General features: G+C 43.9%; 1 protein-coding gene across 3 annotated transcripts in view; it reads right to left on the reverse strand.

Annotated features, from left to right (window-relative positions):
- The window catches only part of lsamp (limbic system associated membrane protein), a 533,915-nt gene that overhangs the window by 4,671 nt on the left and 504,170 nt on the right, over window positions 1-25,074 (reverse strand). For all 3 annotated transcript variants that reach the window (XM_068584595.1, XM_068584594.1, XM_068584593.1), the window contains 3 exons: window positions 20,869-20,994; window positions 1,846-1,977; window positions 618-738 (listed from right to left, as the gene is read on the reverse strand). In XM_068584595.1, coding sequence (XP_068440696.1) covers window positions 618-738; window positions 1,846-1,977; window positions 20,869-20,994 — 379 coding nt within the window. The remainder of the gene's footprint in view (window positions 1-617; window positions 739-1,845; window positions 1,978-20,868; window positions 20,995-25,074) is intronic.

The raw sequence follows: 25,074 nt of genomic DNA on the forward strand, positions 1-25,074 counted from the left end.
TTTTTGGAAAAATTAGGACCTAAAGAATCAGAATATGCAACAAAAATCACAATGAAACAAATCCTTGGCCTGTTAGGAAGAAGTTTCAGTCAAAAAACTGTGTCGTTCGGTTCAAAAATAGAAAAATATGATGTATTTTATGCCAAAATTGTCTGAATGGGCATGCTGGACTTAAAATGGGCGCGTGAGGATTTCAAAAGGTTAATGCTCAGCATTCACCAAATCCTTACATCGAGGGAACGTCGGTCCATATGATTTTTCCTTAAGAAAGCAACGCAACTCGCTGATTGCTCATTGATTGTGCTCGCAACGGCGAGTAAATCCAATGTGAATGTAATTATTTCGGGGCCTCGTTATTTCATCCATCTGTTCATTCTTAAGGTTATTTCAGCGACCTATCATTACACGCACAGCTCTCGCTAACTAACTAGCTCTCGCCATGAGAGAGAGAGAGAGAGAGAGAGAGAGAGAGAGAGAGAGAGAGAGAGAGAGAGAGAGAGAGAGAGAGGTTTTCCATCCTGGAAACAATAGTGTCTCAGTCTCGTAGGGACTGAATGGAGGACCGAACTTGCAACGTCATCTTGTGTGTGTGTGTGTGTGTGTGTGTGTGTGTTTACCTTTTCTCGTCCCGGTACCATTCAAACTCCGGTGTGGGCACGGCCGTGGCTTCACACTGCAGCGTGCCCATGCGGCCCACCGGCGTCTCTGAGCTCTGGGTCTTCTTCATCGTTGGAGGGTCTGCAGAGCCAAACGACGTGAGTTACAACTTTAAATAAACACCACGCAAACGCAAGCCAGGTTTTCTTTTGGAGAAGGTTCATCCAACATGCATGCGACACTTTGCACGCTACATTCTATGGTGACAAATTCCATGCTACATTTTGTAGTGACACATTGCATGCTACATTTTTTTGTGACAAATTGCAGGCTACATTTTGTAGTGACAAAGTCGATGTTACATGTTGTAGTGAAAAAGTCTATGCTACATGTTGTAGTGACAAATGACATGCTACATTTTGTAGTGATGCAATTAATGCTACATTTGTAGTGACACAGTACATGCAACATTTTCTAGTGACACAATTAATGGTACATTTGAAAGTGCTACGTTGGTAAGTGACACACTAAAGTCTACATTTTGTAGTCACACAATTAATGCTACGTTTTGTCGTGACACAATTAATGCTACGTTTTGTCCTTCACATTTCAGAGGAGTGAGGAACATCGTTCAGCGCTTAGAAAAGTAATCAGCTCTGAAACTTTTCATTCACTTTTTTATGGAGCGTTTGTCATGCAGACAACAACTCCTCCAGACGTCACGACGGCCATCGATACGTGGATTAATGCCCGTTTTCCATTTTTGGGATTAAACAACAGGAAATGGTTTCATAAAGCCATCTTCATCATTGCATTCAGGCACTTGGACTTGGCTTGAGTACAGATTGGGCAACCAGCCAGACGCGATTTGTTCAGATCAAAGAGAATTCTCTAACTCCTCTGAGGGGAAGCGGGTCTGCGACGTCTCGGGAAATGTTCGTCAATCCAACAGATGTATCGCAGCCGACAGCTCCGACATGGACCCCTGAAGAGACGTAATTAGGTGATCTTATTTTGAAATGCAAATCTTTAATGACTAGCGCATTAGCATGGAAATGTCGCCGCAATCAAAGCGAGACATCTTTCTCTTTCTACCTAGGACTCGTCTGAGGAGACTGAAGGGTGCTAGAAAACTTCCCAAGACTCGGTTCCTCACGTCTCCACGCTCGTGTGCTAAATGCTTCCCGGCTAACGGCGGCGCCGTCTCGCGCAGTGTCAGGCAAGCGAGCGGGCGGGCGAGCCACTTACAGCTGACGACCACGTTGACGTACTTGACGTCGGGCGTGGCGACGTCGTTGCTGGCCTTGCACTCGTATCGACCCGCTTGGTTTCGCATGATGCCGATAATGTCCAGGTACTCCTCGCCGTCCAACGGCTCCGCTGCAGAGGGATGGAGGGATGGAGGAGCAAGGAGAAAGAGACAGAAAGAGGAGGAGAATGAAGACAAAGTTAGCGTTGGATCTCCGTCCCAGAATAAAGACATTTCCATCCAATTTAAACTCCTACTTTTCCCACTGATTCCAAATAATCGCATTGGAAAATTCAAATGATTGACAGGAAGAGACACTTTGGATGTGCATTGTTCCGTTAGATATCTGTGTGTAAAACCGCTATTCCATTTTCCACCACACACTTTATAGTTAACTACGAAAAGGGAACGTTCAACATCTACGTCATGTTTCGTGGTTGACGTTGGCGTCAGATATGTGTCTTTATGCTGAAAGTGATCGCCGTTGGAATAACCGAGCGCTTGAGCGTTTTGCAGTCTCTGAATTCCGGCGCTGTGAAAGTACGGGGAGACGACTTAAAGTCCACTGAGACGCGCTTTTGATCCGGGGCTAAGTAAACACACGCCGGCACTTTGAACCAAAGCGTTCACCCGCGCTCACATCGCACAACGGGAAGTTAATTCAAATTCACAAGTCGGGGTCGCGTCCGGGAAAGAAACGCAGACGAAATGACTCCGATTGACTCTTGCACCGGAGGCGCGTTTTTACATATCAACAACTTGTTAAGCTGAGTTTTTATTAGTTGTTTTTCTGACACCATCAATTAACAAAAGGGTGAGGGGGGAGGGGAGGGGGTTAGCGTCTGCAGATGTCAGACTAAACATCTTCACGGAGCGGAAGAAAGAAAACCACAGAGGCTCCCAGACGACTCGTATCTGAGTAATTGTCTAATGAGCAATCCGGCTAATTAGCCACGTAGAGAACACAGCGCCTGATTAGCAACGATCTGCTTTGTCTTATTAAATATCTATTGATAGGTCAGGAGGAGGCGATAGCGCGGTCTGTATGTGCTCTCGCATTTATTGCACCTTCCAACACTTCTGAAAAAGAAAAACAGCATTGGTGGCATTATTCGCTATTTGGTGTGACGATGCTTTAGTGAGAAGAAGGCGTGATAGCGAGTGTGTTTGCACACGACACGGAGATGTGCAGCTTGTTTCGTTTGACTTGAATATGCTTTCTACATCCATTTTGGACACGATGGGAAATTAAATTATTAAAATTCGGAAACTTAACCTTTTGGAAATCAAACGCACCACGTTTCCATAATTATCTCCAAAACCACATGGTTGTTTAACCTTTTGGAAACTGTGTGTGAAAATCCTCCCATTTTAAGTCCCAGCATGCCCCATTCAGACAATCTTTTGGCATAAAATACATAGTTTTTTGACTGAAACTCCTTGCTAACGGGCCAAAGCTTTGTTTTATTGTGATTTTTGTTGCAGATTTTGATTCTTTAGGTCCTAATCTTTCCAAAAAGCTGTCTTATTGACGCTCCAGGAGGCATTTTTGGGGGAATCTGACTCATATCATGCTGGAGAATCATAGTTACAATCAAAATATCTTTGTTTTTTTTGCAGATATACAATTTTTTCTCAAGACTTTGCTGAAGAAATACATACAATAAACACAAGTATTGGAATTAATTTGGGGTTCCTACGACGCCTCAAACACAGAGGGAAATGGTCTACGGCCCCTTGGGCCTCCAGAGTTTTGTGTGCCGTATGCCAAACCCTGCAGATCTCTGGGTATTTCCCTCAAAAGGGCACAATTATCTGCCCCTGAATGAGTCTCCTGGGGAGGAAGCACAATGTAATAACTACAACAACGTGGACTCTCTGGGCTGAACGCGGAGAAATGTGCAGTTTTTCAACAACGGTGAATGTCAGCGGTCTCGGCATCGCGGGCGGGTTCACGCTCACGGGGCCGTGTGAGGAGCGGCCGCCGGCTTCTTTGACTTGACAAAATGAACCGGCAACTTTTCAAAGGCGACTACGATATCGGAGGTCGCCCCCCCCCCCCCCCCCCCCCCCCCCCCCCGAAAAAAAATAAATAGCCGTCACGCTTTTTTGCCGAACGCACACGACACGCTTCAACGCTTTACTGTGATTTTAAAGCCTGCGAAACTCACAAAATCAACCACAACAAAAACATCGGCGAGGCCTCGAAGCTCAAACGCTCCTGGGAAGAAAAAAACCCTCCGAGTCACAGTTCAACCTAAACGATCCACATGGAGTGTCTGACGGAGATGGACGGTATTATTTCACGTTGATTGAAAGATCAGCGTGAGCGCGATCAAAGCCGAGAGTCCGAGACCGCATTCGGCCTCGCACTCGGCTCCCGCTGGACGAACCTGCCGAGGGTAACGCCATCGGAGAGGCGTGATTGAAAAATGTGTTGCCATGGAAATTCTATTGAAGCTCAATCTCTTCTTCGGCGCCGGATACAGACACAGAGAGAGAGAGACAGAGAGAGAGAGAGACAGAGAGAGAGAGAGAAACCAGGTGACTGCAAAGATCAAAGCGTCGAGAGGAGAGAGAAGAGAGGGGAATCCAAATGAGATGAGAGGAAGCGGCTCAACTATTTTCTTTCATTTCTTCCCTCCTCAAAAGGCAGCAATTAACTATTGTATTCTCACCTGCTGCGCACGGAGCAACTCAATCGTAAAAAGGGGGGGGGGGGGGGGGGGGGGATGGGAAACGTGATGTATTGTCTGAAAAGGAAACAATTAATTACAACACACACATTTCATGCATCTTTGTCCGCGCCCGTAGGAGAGTACGGCTTCCTGCATCGGGGACGCGCGAGCCGCGCGTTATCTGTTTAATGAAGCGTAATGAACAGATAGGTTAATCTCGTCTAGAGGGAATTGATTAGAGCGTGTGTGTACAGTGTGTGTGTGTGTGTGTGCAGTGTGTGTGTGTGTGTGCGCCCCATCTGTGTGCGACGCCTGCGTGCATGAAACCCGGGGATGAAGACACATTTCCTCGAGGGCTGTCAGGGAGCCCTGACGGCGGTGAGTGTGCACATTAGAAAAGCCCCATGAATCCTGGCTTTACACTATACTACATAATCACATTTCTATGCTAATCTGGAGGGAGGGAGGGGGACGAGGGGGGAGGAGGGAGGCGACGGCGAGGGAAACGGTTTTAAGCAAAGGGAAAGGCACGAGGAGGATCTTCTTTTGTATTCTCGAGTGTCCAAACGATGGTCGCGCTAAACAAACGGCGAGTATCATGCATCTGAAGGTGTTTGACAAATTAAAAAATGTAACCTGATGAAGTCGAGGGATTCCCAAATGTGTTGAGATTCGTCGTACATATCTGTGCCAAAGTTCATGGCAATCAGTGTAATGGTTGTTGAGATACTACACAAAAACAAGCTTGTGGTGCCAGAGAAAAGGTGAGTGGAGTTCATCCTCTGGGGACCAGGAACACCTGAGCAGAATGTCAAGGCAAAGCGTTCATTAGTCTGGACAGGTGTTGTCTTTTTCTTATGGCCAAATCCCAACGACGGGGAGATTGTTTGTGTCACACGGCGGTGTAGTGGTGCGGGTTTGGTGTGAATGATGGAAAACTGCTCGTAAAATAGCCGACAATGTTGATGTAATGGCGGCGATGTGCAGCGTCGGCTAATGAGCCGCCGTTAGCTTCACTGAAGGCGTCGCGGCCCTGAAGGGTCGCGTCCAGCGTTCAGGTGAGGCGCTGCAAACGATGACGGGATGCATTGTGGGTCGTAACTTGAACACAACACAACTCTCGTCACTTTTAAATAACACATAACTCCTTATGACGGTGACTATCGGAATGAAACACACAGAATGAACATTAATTAGATATAGATGAGTAAATCTAGTAAATTAAAAATCCTCATAATAGCTGGGAGAAGATCAGCAGATCAACATGACAGTTATTTTAAGGTACTTCAGGCTTCTTAAGACAATTTAAAAATCTATTTCAGAGAATGTAATTACATCTTTAATTTAGAGTTAGAAGCGTCTGAATGGTGATTAAGAAGCAGAAGAATGTGTGGATGTATGGAAGGAAGCACGGAGATATTTTTAACATTCAAACTCCGGCTTTCTCAGCAGCACCGCCGCCTATTCTCTCTCTTGTTGTTGCACACACACACACACACACACACACACACACACACACACACACACACACACACACACACACACACACACACGTACGTGTACTTCCAGGTCAGAGTTTCAACCCCGTGCGATTCTTACATGCCTTTTGATTATATTTCCGTGTTGCAAGCGTTTTTCTTTCCCACTGCCGTCTCTGCCGCGGCGTCAGCGGCCTTGAGCTGCTCCAACAATAGAATTCACAACGAGCGGCACGGAGAGAAAAGGTGGAACAATGCACCATCTAGAGCGTGTGTTTGTACCCGAGGAACTGCGCTGAGATGAAGACGGATAAAGCATCCGTACGAACCCAAGATCACCTCTGAATGTGTAAAAGTGTGAAAGCTCTACCGCGTGTCACCACCAGGGGGCAGCTGCGAAAAAAATGCGAGAAAAGTGTCATCAAGAGTACCATCTTTTTTTATTTTAACATGATTTGCATCCTATTTTAGGGACTTCATTTCTATTTTTAGAATGCATCTATTACATGATTATCACAGAGAAACATATACCCAGCGCGAAAAATTAAATCCAGAATTAAATCGCCTTTGGCGAGATGCTTGGTGATTGGTCTCTTTGAAAAAAACAACATTGTTTGAGGAGTGGGAGTTTAAAAGATTGTGGATTCAAACAAATCCCTATGTAAATGAAAACCATGTAATAACTGAGAATTACAAGAAACTCGGCCAATAATGCAGTTAGACAGTGAGCAGCTGCCTGCAGGCTATGGAGGACGTAACATGACTCAAGTATACATAAATAAATGCATGAATAAATACAGGAATAAGTAAATGAATAAATCCTTAAATAAATGTATGAATAAATACAGGAATAAATAAATCAATAAATGCTTAAATAAATGTATGAGTAAATAAGAAAATACATGAATAAATAGATAAATACCTAAATAATTGTATGAATAAATAAATACAGGAATAAATAAATACATGTATAAAAAAATTTAAAAAAAATACAGGAATATATAATAATATAAGTTATACCTAAACAGGACATCAATAAATAAATCTCTTTCTACATTTCTGTATTTATTCATGCATTTATTTATTCATACTTAAGTTTATACTTAAGAGAGAGAGAGAGAGAGAGAGAGAGAGAGAGAGAGAGAGAGAGAGAGAGAGAGAGAGAGTATACCGCGTAGTGCGTCAATCACTGCTTCTAAACCTTGGACACTGAGCTCAAACTTGCCATGAACTCGTTAGCCGTGCAGAAAAGACACAATGCACATAATTGCCGTCTTCCCCCGACACACACACATCCTGTCGAAAGCCTCGCGCCTCTCGGGATAATGCAACAGCAGGCTTTTTGTAAGTGAGTTGAGGGGCCTGGAAGAAGTACATTCCCACAAACGCCCGCCGGATACTGATTTGCATTGCACACTGCCAACTTCAAGTGTGTGTGTGTGTTTTCGATGTCAATTAAAACACAATCCTCCTGTAGGAGTGAGGGGCAGCGGCGGCGGTGCAGTCTGTTGGGGGTCCGGGAACCAGCAACTTCTGCCGGCAACTGGATGGCGTCCATTAGCATACGCTCATGCATCATTCATCGGCGTCACTGTACCGCGGTGCAAAAAAAAAAAAACACAAAAAAACATTACATTTATTTAGCAAATGCTAATTTATGCTAAGCAGCGGATTTTGAGAAAACTTCAAAATCGCGTAGCATAAAAGATCCGGCGACATTTGTTTCCTTTTGTCTGCAGGAGTGTGTGTGTGTGTGTGTGTGTGTGTGTGTGTGTATGGGCGCGTACCTGCAGACCTTTAGGGGGTGTGTGAGTGTTTGCAGTGGCCACATGACCGCAGAGGAACTGTCCTCATCGACGCGTCCCTCCACCGTGGGGATAACGCATAAAGGAGGATCTCACGCTCACTTATCGCCCTATTGACACGCCGTGCGACGCAAAACATCCGTCACCGGGGGCTCGATACCCTGACTTGTAACTGGATATCACACTCGAGAGCTTGAATGCAGTGTGAGGCATCATTTTGCAGCATTAAAATCAAAACACAACCCTAAAGTGTCTCAAGTCCTACGCGATGAAAGCAGCAACAAACAACCAAAAACATCCCCGTGAGCTTCATCTCGTGGTGGGTTTTTTTTTTAACACTTGGCAGCAACTTCGTATATATGAACAATATCTTTCCGGCAGTCTAAGGACAAAAAAAAAGGGAGAACTTCCACTTCTATTCACGAGCCGTTTGCTGCCACCGCTGCTGGCGGAGCAGAAATAACACAGGTGTTGGAGCCAAAAACACGACGGCTGTTTATTTGCCGCTTCTTGAGCCGAAGAAATGATACGCGCAGAGGAGCGGCGCCGCCGTCTGTTTTCCCCTCTCCGCGCTGTCATCCCTCTCTCTATCTCCTTCTCCCACTCTCTCCTCCTCATCATCCTTCTTCTTCTTCTTCTTCTTCTTCGACTCCTCGCATGCTTTTGTGTTTTGTTTCTCTTAAGGGGAAGCGCGTTTGTGCCGTTTCACGTCGGAGGCTTTAAAAAGGAGATTAATTGCGGATAAAACAGAAAAGGGTGCAGCGATTGAATCCCCCAGGAAAGGGGGAGACGTCATGTCCGCTTTCTCTTCCACTCGGCTGATAAACAGATCCGGCCTTTAGTGGAGGGGAGACTTCTCATTACCGTCTGCGTGCGTCCGACCACGGGAGGGCAGGGGAGGCCTTTTGTGTTGGGCAGAGATAGCGAGGTCCGACACATCGACTTCCACCGCGGTCACCGGGTGTTCTCTCCTTCCTCGACCACCACGACGCGCTTGCACACACACACACACACACACACGCACACACACACACACACGTGCTCGACAGCGTCGAGCGTCCGAGATGAACTCTCGGGGGTGAATGTTTTGTTGGGGTGTGGACAGGGATGTGTGTGTGTGATTAAAGAGATGTGTTGCCACGAGGGCCGAGGCTCTACCTTCATCATGCGCACTCCTCACTCCTCAGTCCTCACGGCCATGACTTGTATCATGATAGTACTGCAAGCAGCACCCGCATAGTTGACTGTAAGTCACTTCCTCACCTCTTTTTCTTCGTTCTTTCCCCGCAGGCTCGCGAGGCAGAGAGCTGCACGCTGCCACTTCTGACGTGTAACATTACGCAGAACTGCGTCACGGAAACACACTGTTGCTGCCGGGCGTCACCGGTCTCAGGCCTCATAGGCCTCAAATAAGAGATTTTGTGAATTATGGAAGGTTTTGAGCAGTTATAACGGAGCGATCTCAAGAGAAACTCCTGATATTTTAATTATGAATGAGTATTTTTTACAAGTTGCGTCACAGGTCATACTTCCTTTGAACAAAAGAAGTCATCGCCGTGAAGATTTTCTCTTTGTGTCTACAACAGCGGGTCTTTGTTCCCCCGGGGTTACTTGAGATTAAAAATATACATATTTAAAATGAGTATTAATTTAAAATCCTTTCTATATTAAATCAGACACTGACGGCACAGCGCTGTGGATTACATTGCTGTTTCAATTCAAATAAAATGAACATTAATGAAAGAATTGACTGATTGTTTTGATTGTTTTTGTTTATTATCATACATTTTTTATTGTTTACTCATTTACCTGCATGTTTTGTGTGTTTCTTTCCTTGTGGATAGTTCTTATTCCTTCTCATCAGTGGTGGGATGGAACAAAGTATTTTTACTTTGTTCCTGTACTTAAGTACATTTGTACGTATCTGTACTTTACTTAAGTAAAAATAATAGTGCATACTTTTTACTTTTACTCCAATTTTTACTTTTACTTTTCTACAATATGAGTCGTCATTCGTTACATTTTATGAACACAGTTTCACCAAAATGTTGCCGACACAAAAATATGTGTTGCGTTGCTGTTTTGGAAGTTTACAAAAGTAACTATTTACAAAAGTAATTACAAAAGTAACTATTTACAAAAGTAACTAATTATCAAAGTAACTAGTTACAAAAGTAACTAATTACAAAAGTAACTATTTACAAAAGTAACGAATTACAAAAGTAACTATTTACAAAAGTAACTAATTATAAAAGTAACTATTTACAAAAGTAACTAATTTCAAAATTAACTAGTTACAAAAGTAACTAATTACAAAAGTAACTTTTTACAAAAGTAACTAGTTACAAAAGTAACTAATTACAAAAGTAACTAGTTATAAAAGTAACTAATTACAAAAGTTACTTTTTACCAAAGTAACGAATTACAAAAGTAACTAATTACAAAAGTAACTAATTATAAAAGTAACTAGTTACAAAAGTAACTAGTTATAAAAGTAACTAATTACGAAAGTAACTAATTACAAAAGTAACTTTTTACAGAAGTAACTAATTACAAAAGTAACTAATTATAAAAGTAACTAATTACAAAAGTAACTAATTACAAAAGTAACTAATTATAAAAGTAACTAATTACAAAAGTAACTTTTTACAAAAGTAACTAATTACAAAAGTAACTAATTATAAAAGTAACTAATTATAAAAGTAACTAATTATAAAAGTAACTTTTTACAAAAGTAACTAATTACAAAAGTAACTATTTACAAAAGTAACTCATTACAAAAGCAGTAGTCCAGGAAAGGTTGAGAACACACAGGAGAGTATCGTGGCTCTCAAAGCTGATGAAACAAGCACAGGGCTGTCAGTCAGGAGGCCGGGTGTTCGAGCCCGCGCGTCCTGAAACGTCGTCGCGCCGCTCGTCGTAAACTCACTCGCTGCTTTCGTCGTCTCAACCTGAAGTTACGTAACGTCGTCCAGACGAACAGAAACAAGAAGACGTAGAGACAAAAGCAAGATAGCTACTTAAGTGATTATTTCCAGAGCTGCTGTGAGACTGTATTTCACCACCGTGGACTCGCTGAAGGTCATGTGAGGAGAAGCCGTCACGTCTTCATTCTCCGGCTCGCCTCGTGCAGAGATTCAAAACCAGAAACTTTTTCCAAAAAATCATGAGGTCCATTTCTCCTTCAGGCGGCTTTCTCCTCCCTGAAGGGGCTGTGTGACTTGGGGCTCTTGGAAAAAGAAAAAAAAAAAGTGCTTATGGACTGAGAAAAAAGAAAAACAAGAGAGGAAAAAGTGCTGAGTTTTCTGCACGAACTCCAGCGTTCAGCCTGCCCAGCGGTGACTGCACCTAATGAGGCCGGGCAGACACGAGGCCCAAGCTGTGCTCATGATGCCGCGTGCACCGAGCGACAAGCAGACTGATTTCAGACCAGCTGCTGATGATGCTGAGTGTAAACAAACAAGGGGGAACAGGGACCGTCAGCGGATCTGGGACCTGCTGAGAGACGGATGAGCAGCTGTCTTCTCTTGCCAAAGGGGGCTGGCATTCAAGTGCATGCACACATACACACACACACACACACACTTCCGCACACAGCTGGAGACGCGTGGTAGGAAGGTTGACCTGGGCTGCTCTGACAAGGATCTGTCATCACCTCACGCTTCACTCCCACAATCAGGAGGCCTGTCAGCTGTCACTGACAACTTGGCGCGCACAATGACGTGTGTGTCTTTGTGTGTGAGTCCTGCATACTCGTCTCACCCACTCCTACTGCACTGGGAGCTTTTACTACACTGAGGCACCTCTGTATCTGCGCTCATGCCAGCTCCATTCCCCGCTGAGCGTCGGAGATATGTGCGCCGCCGCCGCGTCGCGCACCCTCCCCCCCTCTAGACGAGCGAGACGGGGCGCGGAGAAGGACAATTGAAGTGACTGTCACACTCTGCCGACGGAAGAAGATGGGAGGATGATGGAGAGCGGAGACAAGGAGAGAGAAAACGAGGGAGAGGAAGACGGAGAGCGACGGCGGAAGATGGATAGACACAGAGAGAGCGCTCTCTAGACGAGATGACAGCGCCGGAGAGACTTCCCGGGCAAACATGGCCGACATGGAGCCGTGGGCGGCGTAGGAGCGATGTCGAGGGCAATCAGCATCAAGCCTCTTAAAAGGCCGCCATGCCGAGCACTGTGGTTAAAAAGAATACGACTTTAATATGCAGCCGGATCTTTCAGAGTGGGGGCGAGCGGAGTGCACAATCACTTCATTTGGACGATTGTCTTTGTTGCAGTGAAGACGTTGTGGCCGGTTCACTGCTTCCCCTTTACAGTCAGCTGAGGCTATCACTACGTAGCGCAGTAACGCAGTGAACATGACTGCTGACCGACAGCTAAACAGGCATCTTGGTTGGCGGGGCACCCCTTGCAGCCAGGGCGCAGCGCCGTGAACCCATCGCGGCCTCTGCAGCGCTCGAGTTTAATCCATCGGCGGCGTCCAACTCTTCGTCCAGATGTGGGCGTCTTTGCTCGAGAGGATCCGAGGTTTCGCTGCCGGTTGTCCTTCCCTGCGATGCTAAATGACAAGCTCTCTTTCACCACAGAGGTGAGCGGCTCTCAAATGCATAATTGAACGTTAATTAACTCCCGGAGTTACTATAACTAATGATAAGAATGATTGAACATCCAGTGAAACTGGCCATTTGCATACTAAAGCACAGTTTGGCTCGCTCTCCGTCTCTCCTGCCGTCTGTCTTCCCTGAGGACAAATAGCATGACTTACACCAGCTCCTCTCCTCTCCAGCTCTGTGTGGGTCCTTCACGTCACGGGACGCCACAGGCCACCAGAGGGCGTCACTTCTCACACCTTCCTGAGCGCTAGTTTGGTGGTTTTATGCTGCGTTCACACCCAAAGCGTTGCACATTTTTAGATTACATGCAAAGTATATTACATGAAAAGTATAGTACAGTAGATTACATGCAAAGTAGATTACAGTAGATTACATGCAAAGTATATTACATGAAAAGTATAGTACAGTAGATTACATGCAAAGTAGATTACAGTAGATTACATGCAAAGTATATTACATGAAAAGTATAGTACAGTAGATTACATGCAAAGTAGATTACAGTAGATTACATGCAAAGTATATTACATGAAAAGTATAGTACAGTAGATTACATAAAAAGTAGATTACAGTAGATTACATGCAAAGTATATTACATGAAAAGTATAGTACAGTAGATTACATAAAAAGTAGATTACATGCAAAGTAGATTACATGAAAAGTATAGTACAGTAGATTACATGTAAAGTAGATTACATGCAAGGCAGATTATAGCAAATTACATGCAAAGTAGATTACAGTAGATTACATGCAAAGTAAATTATAGTAGATTACATGCAAAGTAGATTACAGTAGATTACATAAAAAGTAGATTATAGTAGATTAAATGCAAAGGCAATGAGAGGCGAATGGTTGCGAACAACGCAACATTTTTGCCGGTCCTTGCGAAAAATTCGCCTCATTCGTGCATGTTGACATTTTCCAACGCTGCTGAAAGATGTGCGTGACGTTAAACTGCGACAGCCAATCAGCGTTGAGAAGCTCCGGCCGCCATCGCTGTATCAACCTGCCTGAAGAAGCGCCGGAGTCGGAGCTGTGCGCGACTACGGGTAATATTACAAACCCAGACGCGAGGGCGTTTGGGGAATTTCCACGACACGAATGAAGCAGAATTACTCAACGAGGCGAGACTCAGGCGAGCAAAGTGTTGCAAATATTCGCAACACTTTTGGTGTGAACGTAGCATAAGAGGCATGCAATGCTCTTTGCACTCATTGTGCACAATTAATTCTGACCTGCCACCACTCAGGAGTTCCAGTCTACCACCTTCCTCTTTCATCTTCTTTTCCTTCCCTCCTGCTCTCCTCCCCCATCCCTCCGTTCTCTATTGATCATTCGGGTCCCCTCACAAGTCCGAGCGATGCGCTTTTCAGTCAATATTCCCGTCGGGGGCCCGCGTGGAGGCTGGACTAAAAAAAAGGACAAAGATAAAAAAGTACAGGACCGACAAGATATCACGCTACTACCTCCAGGCCCGCCCCCCTGCCTCACACAGATGTTTCACTGCCTCCATGGACACATGGAAGATCTTCAAAGTGTCCTTTGCTGCGGCGGAAAGAAGCAATTTAATGAGCCAGACCGGCAACCAGACAGACGTTGCTTTACTTTGCCTTTTTTTTAAGGGGTTAAACTGAGTAAAGCTGATATCGGTCTATATATATTATACATGGTTTTTTTTGGACAAATTCTATGCACACAGAGAAGACATAAAATGATAATACTTCTTCTTTTGATGAGTTACACTGATGAGGGATTCAGGTGAAAGCCATTAAAGCGTTTTTAGGCTCAACTAAACGAAAAGTCCGACAAATTAATTGAAAAAATATATCAACGGAACGTCCACTTAAAACTTGCCCTGCTTGCAAAGATGACATCATTCGTCTCTGTCGTCCAAAACCATAAGTAAAAAAAAGAAAAAGCATTGTGGTTGGGGCGCCAAAATGATTACTTGTTCAAGGTGAAGGGACCTTAAGCGACCGCATCCTCGGTGTAAAGAAACCGCCGTCGATTGTTGGTTTGAAACAAACAACCCTGAGTTTAACGGACCCGCCCGTCCTCCTCGACCTCCTCCCATTACCGGCTCTTATCCTTCATCCTTTACCTCTGTCATAACGACTACTTTAAGAGGGCTTCGTCACTCCCACGTGAACATGTAGACACTAGAAAAATGCTGCGACTTCAGATTTTGTACGCCGAGGGGTGAGTTAAAAAGAAAAAGGATTGCACAGCTTGCACAGATAAGATGAAACAACAAGAAACAAACCTACGTAATCTTCAGAAAAGGTCAAATGCACCTTTAATTAACTGTGCTGCCAAGACAATAACTTCCCAGCGCTCCTGCGCTGGTTGCATGTATTTTAAATGAGGTAATATGAACATATTTCGAGAAAAGTTACAGTGGAAGCTCTCAGAGAGTTGGTGCTAACTGACTAGCATTCATGCTAACAGACTCGCATATTCGGCCGCAAGGTGAACCACGAAAAAGTCTTTTAGAAAATGATTCCCGCTCCACAGTTGCGCATCCACACAATCATTAGCTTATGAAAAAAAGATGGAGTTGTGCTAAGCTACCAAAAAAAAAAGTTTGTCGCTAAAATTCCGGTCGACTTTTCAGGATGTTCGGGTGTTTTTCACTTCATTATCGGTGACGTAGCTAACCATGGGAGCCGCCATCTTGTCATTCTGTTGACAAAAAGCAGCTCCCTCATTGGCGTAGAACCGTGCCGCCGCTCGCGACGAAGATCCTGTTAATCGACTGGAAGCTTAGCACGACTCGTTTTATTTTTAGGAGCTAAAGATTGAGCAGAAGCACGACTGTGGAGCGGGATGAAACGATAACGGGATTCACCTCACAGCCTTTATTAATTAAATACCAAATAACCGGCGCCTTCTGTCCCGTATAAATCACTCTCCTGAAGTTGCTTCTGCACGTGGGTTCAGATTTTTTTTTGTTCTTTTGTTCTCCTCAGCCATTGTTCTGCCCGCTGTGTTTTAAGCACAAAAGGCATCGTTTTTAACTCTGCCGCGTGAATAATTTGCGACGACAAAATTGACGGGGGCATATTTGCGCCGTAATCTCTCGAGTGCGGGGACCTTGAAGCGGGTCAGGTAGCGCGACCCTTTCTTTTCCCTTGGATTCGCCTCCTGAGTGCATGAAAGCAAAAGGGTTAATAAATCACACTCGGCTCCACGGAGGCGATTATATTTGATGGTGGTAATTGTTACACTTTGCTTTGTTATCTGCAAAGCGAGCTCCGCACAACAAACACGGAGCGTTTGGGGTGAACCGGTGCATGTACCGCTTTAATGAGCACCTTGTTTGCTCTGCCCGCAGAAGTCCACGTCCTTACTCATAATGAAGTATCCGCTGTCTCATTGTCATCTTTTATCGCGCTCAGAGGGCCGTGATATTTACCGAGCCGCGGCATCGCCGCGTTACATCTGATGGCTCTCTGTGGTCTCGACACAACAACAAAAAAAAAATCCCCTCCTCTCTGGCAAAGTGTTACGAGACCTTGGGAGAATTCATTTCATTCAGTCCCACAATCCCTTAATTACAAATGTAGCTCAGTGATGTGCAAGCAAAAAAAAGAAATAAAGAAATAAAGAAAAGCAGCCTGACCTTGTGTCTCAATGACACAAACAGTATCTGTGATGGAGTCTAATTATGCACACACACACACACACATCTCCAGCACTGTATATGCGCTTTTGAGTTAATCTTTCAATCCATCCAGAATGCCGCTCCGTCGTTGAGAAACCAAACACGTCAGTTATAATCTAATTAGCGTCTCGATAACTGAGCGACGGAGGCAACAATAGCAAGAGGAACGAGGTCGCGCGCAGCGGAGAAAAAGTGCAGTTTCAGCTCAGATGGGCCCGTGGAAAACAGACGACAGCTGTAATCGATGTGGACAACCCTGAGAAAAAGCCCCGCGATTAACTATCTCCTAAACAAATCCTGCCGTGGAATACCAATGGAGACCGCGAGGACGAGGAAGCGTTTGACTCCATCGTCGGGTGATGGCAGGCGTCCGGGGTCGCTTCAGGATTCAGGATTCACCTCTGGAGGAAACAAAGTTTTACAGATGATGATTGTTTCATTGAGAGCTGACGAGCTACACGCTGCAGTTTGACGACTCGCGAGGTTGTCAGTTTGGGTACGGCGGTTAGTTTTTTTAAACGTTGCTTCAAAGCAAACGCATTGTGCTCGCTCCCTGAGCACCGACGTTAGCATACATTGCAGTTTGAGTTTTTCGCAATGTTTGCAAATTAAAGTCAAACTGTGGCGCGACCGTGTTTTACCTGCGTGCATCGACAGGGAACCTGCTGTGAAACACAGCGGTACACTGTAAAAAAAATGGCTGTGAAATCTGCAGTTATTTACTGTGCTTTTGTTCCTAGTTGTTTACGGTGTAGCGTTCACTTTTCGGTGTGCGAAAATGTGACTTTTGATTTGTTTATGATATTGATGAATTGTCAGGGTTATAAAATGTCAGAAAATCAGCGTTTGCTAAAACTCATCTTTAAATAAAACCCCCGACATGTTTGTTGGAATATCATAAAAGACTAAGGAAAGCAGAAATACAGTATTTACAATGCTGGAATAATTAAAAAAAATAAAAATCTAATGAAATGTGTCAAAACATTTCATGGATAAAAGAAAAATATTTTCTCATTAATGTTTTTAGTAAAAATAATCAAACTATCATTTTATTACAAAGCCATATTCATATGTTAAAGATACAATGAGCAATACTATTATACTTTTTATCATAGCAATACTATTATGATTTTTTTGTGGAATACTGTTTTTTAAAAATATTTTGTGCCTTATTTTTTATTCATTCATTTTGTACGTTAAGCTTATTGTAATTCTGTGTTCTGGGCAGAATAAGCTTTTCTCTGTACAGAATAACAGTCTGTTATCTGTGCGTATGACAGTAAAAACATCTTAAATAATAATTAATCTTAAATATTCGTCCAGGCAGAACTCTCCAGCTCCGCTTTAAAGTCAGAGACTCTGGAGACAAAGCTTTTTTATTTTGTTAGCGTGAGCAGCAGCATCAGGATGAGAGCTTCTCAAACATGTTAGCGAGCTGCAGGACAGCAGGAAGTGTTTGTCTATCGCTGTCGCTTCTTGAGGAAGAGTTTCCCACGAGGTTTTCTGAATGGGAAAAGGTGTCAACACAAACAGAAAGGCCGGGTTTGTTCACACATGAAGGCCATGAAAATACTTTTTATTTCAATCATCAGTAGAGAACGAGGATTTACAGTTAAAAAAGATCTGGAGGCTTGAAGAAGATACTATTAGCGCCCTTGTTTTAACGATATTCTGTGTGTGTGTGTGTGTGTGTGTGTGTGTCTATCTTAGACACAATGTTGTCACTTGAGGGTGTGCGCACTATTGGATTTTCACACTTTCCTGCACAAAGTCATCAATCTGAAGACGCGTATGCACGTGGTTATGCACGGTTGAGCTCCGGATGGATTTTTTTGGCAATCATACCTATGACTCATAATCAAGTCGTAGTCTAGTCGCACGGGATTGATGAGCTCCTTGACGATGACGTATAATACGAGGCGCTGGAAGATTGGGAAAGCGTCAACAACATTCATCAAGAATGTTCTCGCCGTCTGAGTTTTTTTTTTTACAACCTCCCCGACTAAATGAATGGATGACCAGCGACAGCAGTTGAGCTCAGAGCTCCCACTAATCCGTTCGGCGTACTGGTGAGTTGTATTTTTAAGCACTTTATTATTCTTATTAGTCTTTATGCCGGTCGTATAATTTTAGTACGTCCTATTCATTACATCATATTTACGACACTGGTCCGTGGCGCAAAGCCGCTGCTTCAAAGTAACCACAATAAAGGTAATTTCCAGTTAAACGTGGGGAAACAGCCATGCGTTGCAGTAAGTTGGACACTTTGCTCTTGAACCCCCGGCCTGCAGAAGTGTACTCAAGTCTCACATTTCGGTCGGGCCCTTCCTTCCTGGACATCTGCGGCCCCGGCAATATGTTGAGAGTCTCGCTAGCTGAGCGAAGCGGCGCGCGACGCTACAGGCAGGCGAGGGCGTGAAGCGGCGAGACCGCAGGTAGCCAGACATCATTATCTCTCTCAGCAGCCCCCCCCCCCCCCTCCTTATGGATTATGGGGGAAAAAGACACCCGCGCAACAGCAACTACCACAACAACAAACAATAACAACAGTTGCGGTGTGGGACCCCCCCCTCCTCCCCCCGCCCTCTCCCTCCGTCTCTGGAGCCACTTTGTAGACTTTCAGAAATCCCATCCTGCCAGGAGCTGACAGGCTTTTCCTTCTGTCACACTGTTCCACCGCTTCAGGGAAGAACAAAGACGAGAGGAAGGTGGTCCTCCCACGACTTAAACAAAACACTGAAGGAGAGAAAAATGAAAAGAAAAGCTAGCTCATGGAAGCCACTGTGCAGACCGTGCAGAGGGAGGAAGGCCTATTGCACATTGTTTTTCCTTCGCTCTGTACATCCACGTCTCTGGTCCGTATGCCTCGGAAAACAAAAGCTGGTAAAACCAGCAAAAGGGGCTTTTCCCCCACACTGAGCCACCTGGACGTGGTGAGGTTCAACTTCAGGTTTCACGGGAAGCTTTTTAAGTTTGCACCACGGCGCCGCGTGGCGCGTGGCGTCGGATCCGTACGGCGCGCGGGGTTACGATGAACAGATCACTCTCCTTCAACGCGAACAGACAAAAAGACGCCCATCCAGAGTTGTTCAGCTTCTCTGGTGCGGCAGCGATATTTGATGGAACATTTGATGTCTGGAGCGCTGAGAAGCCGGCGCAGTAATTGATAAAGACATACAAACAGAACGGCTTTTTCAATCTGCACAAAGCGCTTATCAAACTGAGATATTGTCAGCTGGAGCATCTCCATCCATCATTCTGCAGGCTTATCAGCGCTGGGAGACGTTATTTATTTTCCTCTAAAATTGGAAAGTAAGAGCCAAAGCTGCAGCGACTGAATGCACACAGAGGGAGAGAAGCCTGCACACACTCTGATAGCATGTACAAACATCATACATGATGACTTGTTACAGAAGAGACTCAACACATGGAGAGTTACACACACTACAGCTAATGCTAATGAAGCTGTCACTGTAAATATCAGTATTTTACAGATGTGGGCAGGATCTACTGCTATTTCTACTGCTCACGATACAGAAATCAACTATTTTGTATCCATATATATATAAATAAATACAGTACATCAAGACAGTTGGAATATAATGCTGCTTAAAACCAATACAGAGTTGCTTTGGGCCATAATGTCTCATCATATTCTCTGTGCCTTGCCTTTAAAAACTGGAGGTTGTGTGTGTGTGATGGCGGCGGTTGGGAGAACAAATAATGAACCCGCGTGCACACATCGAAACTGGAGGTTGTGCAGAGGGAGAAGGTCAAGATGAAGCCTCGTTTGAAGTGTGCGGACGCGTTCCAGAAAGCGATGGATGGAAATCCGATTCAAGACGTCTTGACGAGTTCCCCGTGAACTTTTTTTTTTTTCTGAGACGCCCCCCCCGTCACTTCTGCTCGTCCGTTTTCTGTCTCCTGTCACACGACATCAGACCAAGAGATGAACACGATAACTCACGTGGACATCAGTCAGTGCTGCTTTGGCCCACTGATGAGGTGAAGGCTGATGAAACATCATTGAAATCATGGAAATACACGTTGCTTCGGCTGCTTTCCTGGTTGTTTTCTTTACTTTCTGGACGACATTCACAGGAATACCTCCAATATATAATTGTTATAGTTGGTTCAATATAGAGGAGGATGATTTATGTCGGATTTATGTGTTTTCTGGTGTGTTTTCTGCCCTTATCTGATTGTTCGTAGAGATGGTCGTTATGCTGTCATGTGTTATTTTGTATTTATGTTGTTGTTTGTTAGTTTGCGGCAATGTATAACTCAAATAAAATTTTTTAAAGAAAGGAATACCGTGATATTTTTGAGAAAAATGTTGGAATCTGATGATCACGAAAGTGGTATAAAGTGTGTTTATTTGAACTTTAACTCATCCTTAACGGATCTTGAGGCTTCCACCACAGTAAAGCGTGTCTCTCGCTGATTGTGAGAGAAACATCAGGTGACATTTGTGGTAAACTGCAACAAACATTACTGCGATTAGTCCTGATTGTATCGAGCCGCCAGGAAAAGTGCTCGCCCTGAATAAAGTTTATAAAGTGGAATTAAAAAAGCTGTTGGTGACATTAATGATCGTATCAGCTCAGATTACAACATCTGCATTATGTATGCTTTCATCTGACGCACTGCCTCCGACGCATACTTTCGGCCGACTCAGCAGTTACAGACGATGATAAAAGCCGACGCCTCCCGCGCCGGGAGACCTTCAGGACTGACGCACACACGGCAACGAGCGGCGATTCGACGGTTCCTACCTGAGGGGTTGAGCAGCCGCCAGTTGATGGCGGGGTCCGGCCGGCCGCTCGCCAAACAGCTGAGCGTCACGTTGCTGCCTTCGTTCACCGTGATGTCTTCTGACACCTTGTAGATGTTGGCAGGAACTGGAGACACGAGGGGAGAAATGACATCAAGGTTGAAATGGGAGAGAGAGAGAGAGAGAGAGAGAGAGAGAGGAAAGTGCCTTTTTTTTTTTTTTTTTTTTAAGATTCAGAGCCTGGCTTGGAATGACTCGCCAACTGACATTTTATTGCAATTTTATTTGCATAGCTTGAAAAGTTTTTTTTAATTCATCTTTCCGGTTGAAACACACTTCAAGTCGGAGACGGGGCGACGCCAGCTGCTTTGCTCCCATAGCATCCATTACTGGCTACGAGCAGAGCTTAAACACCCAACACAAGCTGACCTTGATTCTCTCAGTGAAAGGAAGAGTTTAGAAAAGCTTTGAGAACCTTTTTCTTTTTTTTTTTTTCCCTCCACGCTGCTACAGCCCTCGGAGGTACTTACAGAAAACTTTTTCAACCCGGGATCCAAATAAAGCAATTTAATCTCCAGCCCTGGGACCCGAGCTCATGAAAACAGATTGCCTCCACTGTCACACGGGGGAACCGCGAGACACTTGGCTCCGATCCTGACTTCACACACCTTCAGAAAAGCTTTTTATACACAAAATGAAAATGAAGAGGCAAATTTGTATTTATTTTTTTAAGTGTGTGTGTGTGTGTATTTGACACAGATGTTCAAATTAACACGGAGCAGTTGCATCTATGATCTCCATCTACTCCTCCATCCCACTGCTCCCACGCCCACACAAACAACGTGAAAGAGAGAGAGAGATAAAGGGCGAATTAAGGAGGTACAGTCTTACAGTCTTACAGTTTTACAGTTTTAATGCGAGTCAGCAGCGAGGATGCAATCAATCATGAAGGACGCAGGCGCTGACATCACTGTTTGCACAAACTGTGTGTGAAGTGGTCGGGATGAGGCGTCAGATATGAGCCCCGAAACACAAATAATGATCAACGACTCCGGGAAGCAGAATGCGGGCAAATCTAAACTCGCGATAAGCGGAGGTATTCATCTAAACTCTGGTGTGTGTGTGTGTGTGTGTGTGTGTGTGTGTGTGTGTGTGTGTGTGTGTGTGTGTGTGTAAGATCAGCATTTCTTTAGGGTGGGAAAGCTAGATGTGCAACACACTGTCTGGGAAAGAAGCTGGAGGTCACTCACTGTTTTTGTATTTTTACTTTGTTACTGTACTTAAGTACATTTTTACGTATCTGTACTTTACTGAAGTAAAAATAATAGTGCATACTTTTGACTTTTACTCCGTTACATCTTGCAGCTATTATCTATACTTTTACTCCGTTACATCTTGCAGCTATTATCTATACTTTTACTCCGTTACATTTCTACAATATGAGTCGTCATTCGTTACATTTTATGAACACAGTTTTGCCAAAATGTTGCTGACACAAAAATATGGATTGCGTTGCTGTTTTGGAAGTTTACAAAAGTAACTATTTACAAAAGTAACTATTTACAAAAGTAACTAATTACAAAAGTAACCAATTACAATAATAACAATTTAGAAAAGTAACTATTTAAAAAAAATTGTTATATAAATAACGAATTACAAAAGTAACTATTTGGGAAAGTAACTAATTACAAAAGTAACTATTTAGAAAAGTAACTATTTAAAAAGTAACTATTTGGAAAAGTAACTAATTACAAAAGTAACTATTTCCAAAAGTAACTAATTACAAAAGTAACTCATTACAAAAGTAACTAATTACAAAAGTAACCATTTGGAAAAGTAACTAATTACAAAAGTAACTATTTGGGAAAGTAACTAATTACAAAAGTAACTAATTACAAAAGTAACTATTTAGAAAAGTAACTAATTACAAAAGTAACTAATTAAAAAAATAACTAGTTACAGAACTAGTCAGTGTCACAAGTAACTAGTTACTAATTATAAGTAACTAGTTACTTTATAAAAGCGCTGCTGTGTAATTTATTGGTTATGATGCTTCTGTCAATACTTAAATATTAATGTAAGAATGGACAGCGGTAATAAAGCAAAGGAGTCGTGAGGCTTTTGGGAAATGTGGCAGCAAGCCGTGTTGTTTTCACCGGACTGACAGTGAGAAGTGTCCCGTGCTCTTCTCATGGCTGAGCACCTGCAGGACTCTGATTGGACGTTGCTGGTCACACACCTGATGAGCCAGCGGAAGGCCGCGTGGATATTATCCATCACACGCCTCCAATGCAACCGCTTCCCCTGGAAAACATGTCTTTATTTTCTAATAACTATGCTTATCCTGGCGAAGAAAGAAAAAAAACACCCGCCGCCAACAATCTGTGCAAAAAAAAAAGAAAAACGAAGCTCCCATGATTTCCACGAGTCCTCCGTCTCAGACGCTCCATCTGCAGATAATTGAGCATCGGCTTGACAGCAAGTCGAGGAAGGTTTGCTCGCTTGTCTCTTTTCGCTTGGCGCGATGTCACCGCGCCGTTGTCCCGCTGCACCAACCCACAGGGTAACAACGCTTCTCCAAACCACACCAGGTGTTGCAAACAATGAATTTCTATAGGATTCACGACGCTGAATTCTTCACAAATTCGAAAAAAAAAAACGAGAAAAAAAGAAAATATGTTCTGAGATGTTGATCGTGAGCTACACAATGTTATAAATACACTATTTAAAGGAAATGTGTATTTCATAGGGGGCTTTTTTTCACCACTACAATGTTATATCAAATCTGTGTTTTCATGTTTGTACAGCCGATGTGGGACGGAATAGATAATTTAGAGGCCTTTTCTTAAAAATTAAAACACATCAAACAGCTCGTCTGCAGCGCGCCATGCGTTATTTAGCGATTGTTTTGGGCTCCCTTGCCCTCGCCGCGGTGGCGCCCCGAGGCTCTTCCTGACGTCAGTCAGTTGGAGGTGGTGAAATATGTGCCAGGTTGTCAATCTTTCAACAAAGCGCTGGCAACAGAGCGCACGGCTTTGACCTGCACGCGCGTGGTCCCGCATTAAAGCGTAATTGCCGCGATTAAAACCACACGGACCTCCACTCACTTTGATTGGTCCGTCCGAGTCATTTGCGCATTAAACCAGCGGGGTCGGGCAGGAGGAAACCATTAAAGCTCGTCGGGGCTACCTGCTTTAAAAGTGTCAACGGCGGCGCAATCAGTGGCACAAAAAAAAAAGAAGAAAATAAAAAAGAAAGGGGGCCGGCGTGGAGAGTTACAGACTCGGCCAGAGCTCAACAACTGTTGTGAATTTGTCCATAAACGTGGTGCTTAAACCCCGACTGCTCCAATAAAGCTTCTCAGTGGCCCGACCACAGTGAACGCGCTGGGCGTGGTCCTGTTGTGGGCGCCGGCGGTGGCAGCGAGGCTCGCTCACAGTTTTGTAGCTTTTAGTTTAGGTGCCGATATGAAGCTGCTGCATGGCGGTACGGCAATATTTACGTCTTTAAATGATTTATATCGTCGCAATAACTCATCGCATAAATATGGTGCGGCATATGGCGGTACGTCTTCGCCCTGGACGATTTTTACCTCGTCTTAGAGAAGGATTAGGGCTTCAGTTATGTTTTTATAACAGGTGTGAAGGTTTTTTCCAAAAACTGAGATTCTGTTTTTCAGCTTTAAAGTCATATTTTGTCTTTACACTTTTGCCTTATGACAATGTTGCCTCTTTATACACAGAGCTGAGATTGTTCTGCAATTCCTGATGTAAAACATGGATATGTATCTTATGTGGAAGTGTCTTAACCCTTTATAAGGTTTAAATACTAAAATGTCAACCCTACAGCGCTATTGGAGGACATAATAATACTCATAATAAAAATGCACATCCACCAAATTACCATATATGGTTCCTTGCCTGTTTAGTGAAAACAAAATATATTAAAAAATGCAAGAAATAAGTTAAGATAATCCTTCATTAGTCCCGCAGTGGGGAGATTACAGGATTACAGCAGGGAAAGACGTCTTATGTACAGGGTGCGGAAGTGACCACATATGGTTACTTGAACCATAAAGGGTTTGTCAAATCGAGAAAATCGACTAAAAAGGACCTCGGGGGTCTGAGCGCTAAAGACTCATCTTGACTTACTCCCAATAAAAACGTTGACTTCAAGGTTATTGTTCCGTCTGCAGACTGTGGGAGTA

Source organism: Clinocottus analis, unplaced genomic scaffold (assembly GCF_023055335.1).
Source record: "Clinocottus analis isolate CAN_PGR_092001 unplaced genomic scaffold, fCliAna1.0.p SCAF_2, whole genome shotgun sequence".
NCBI lineage: Eukaryota > Metazoa > Chordata > Actinopteri > Perciformes > Cottidae > Clinocottus > Clinocottus analis.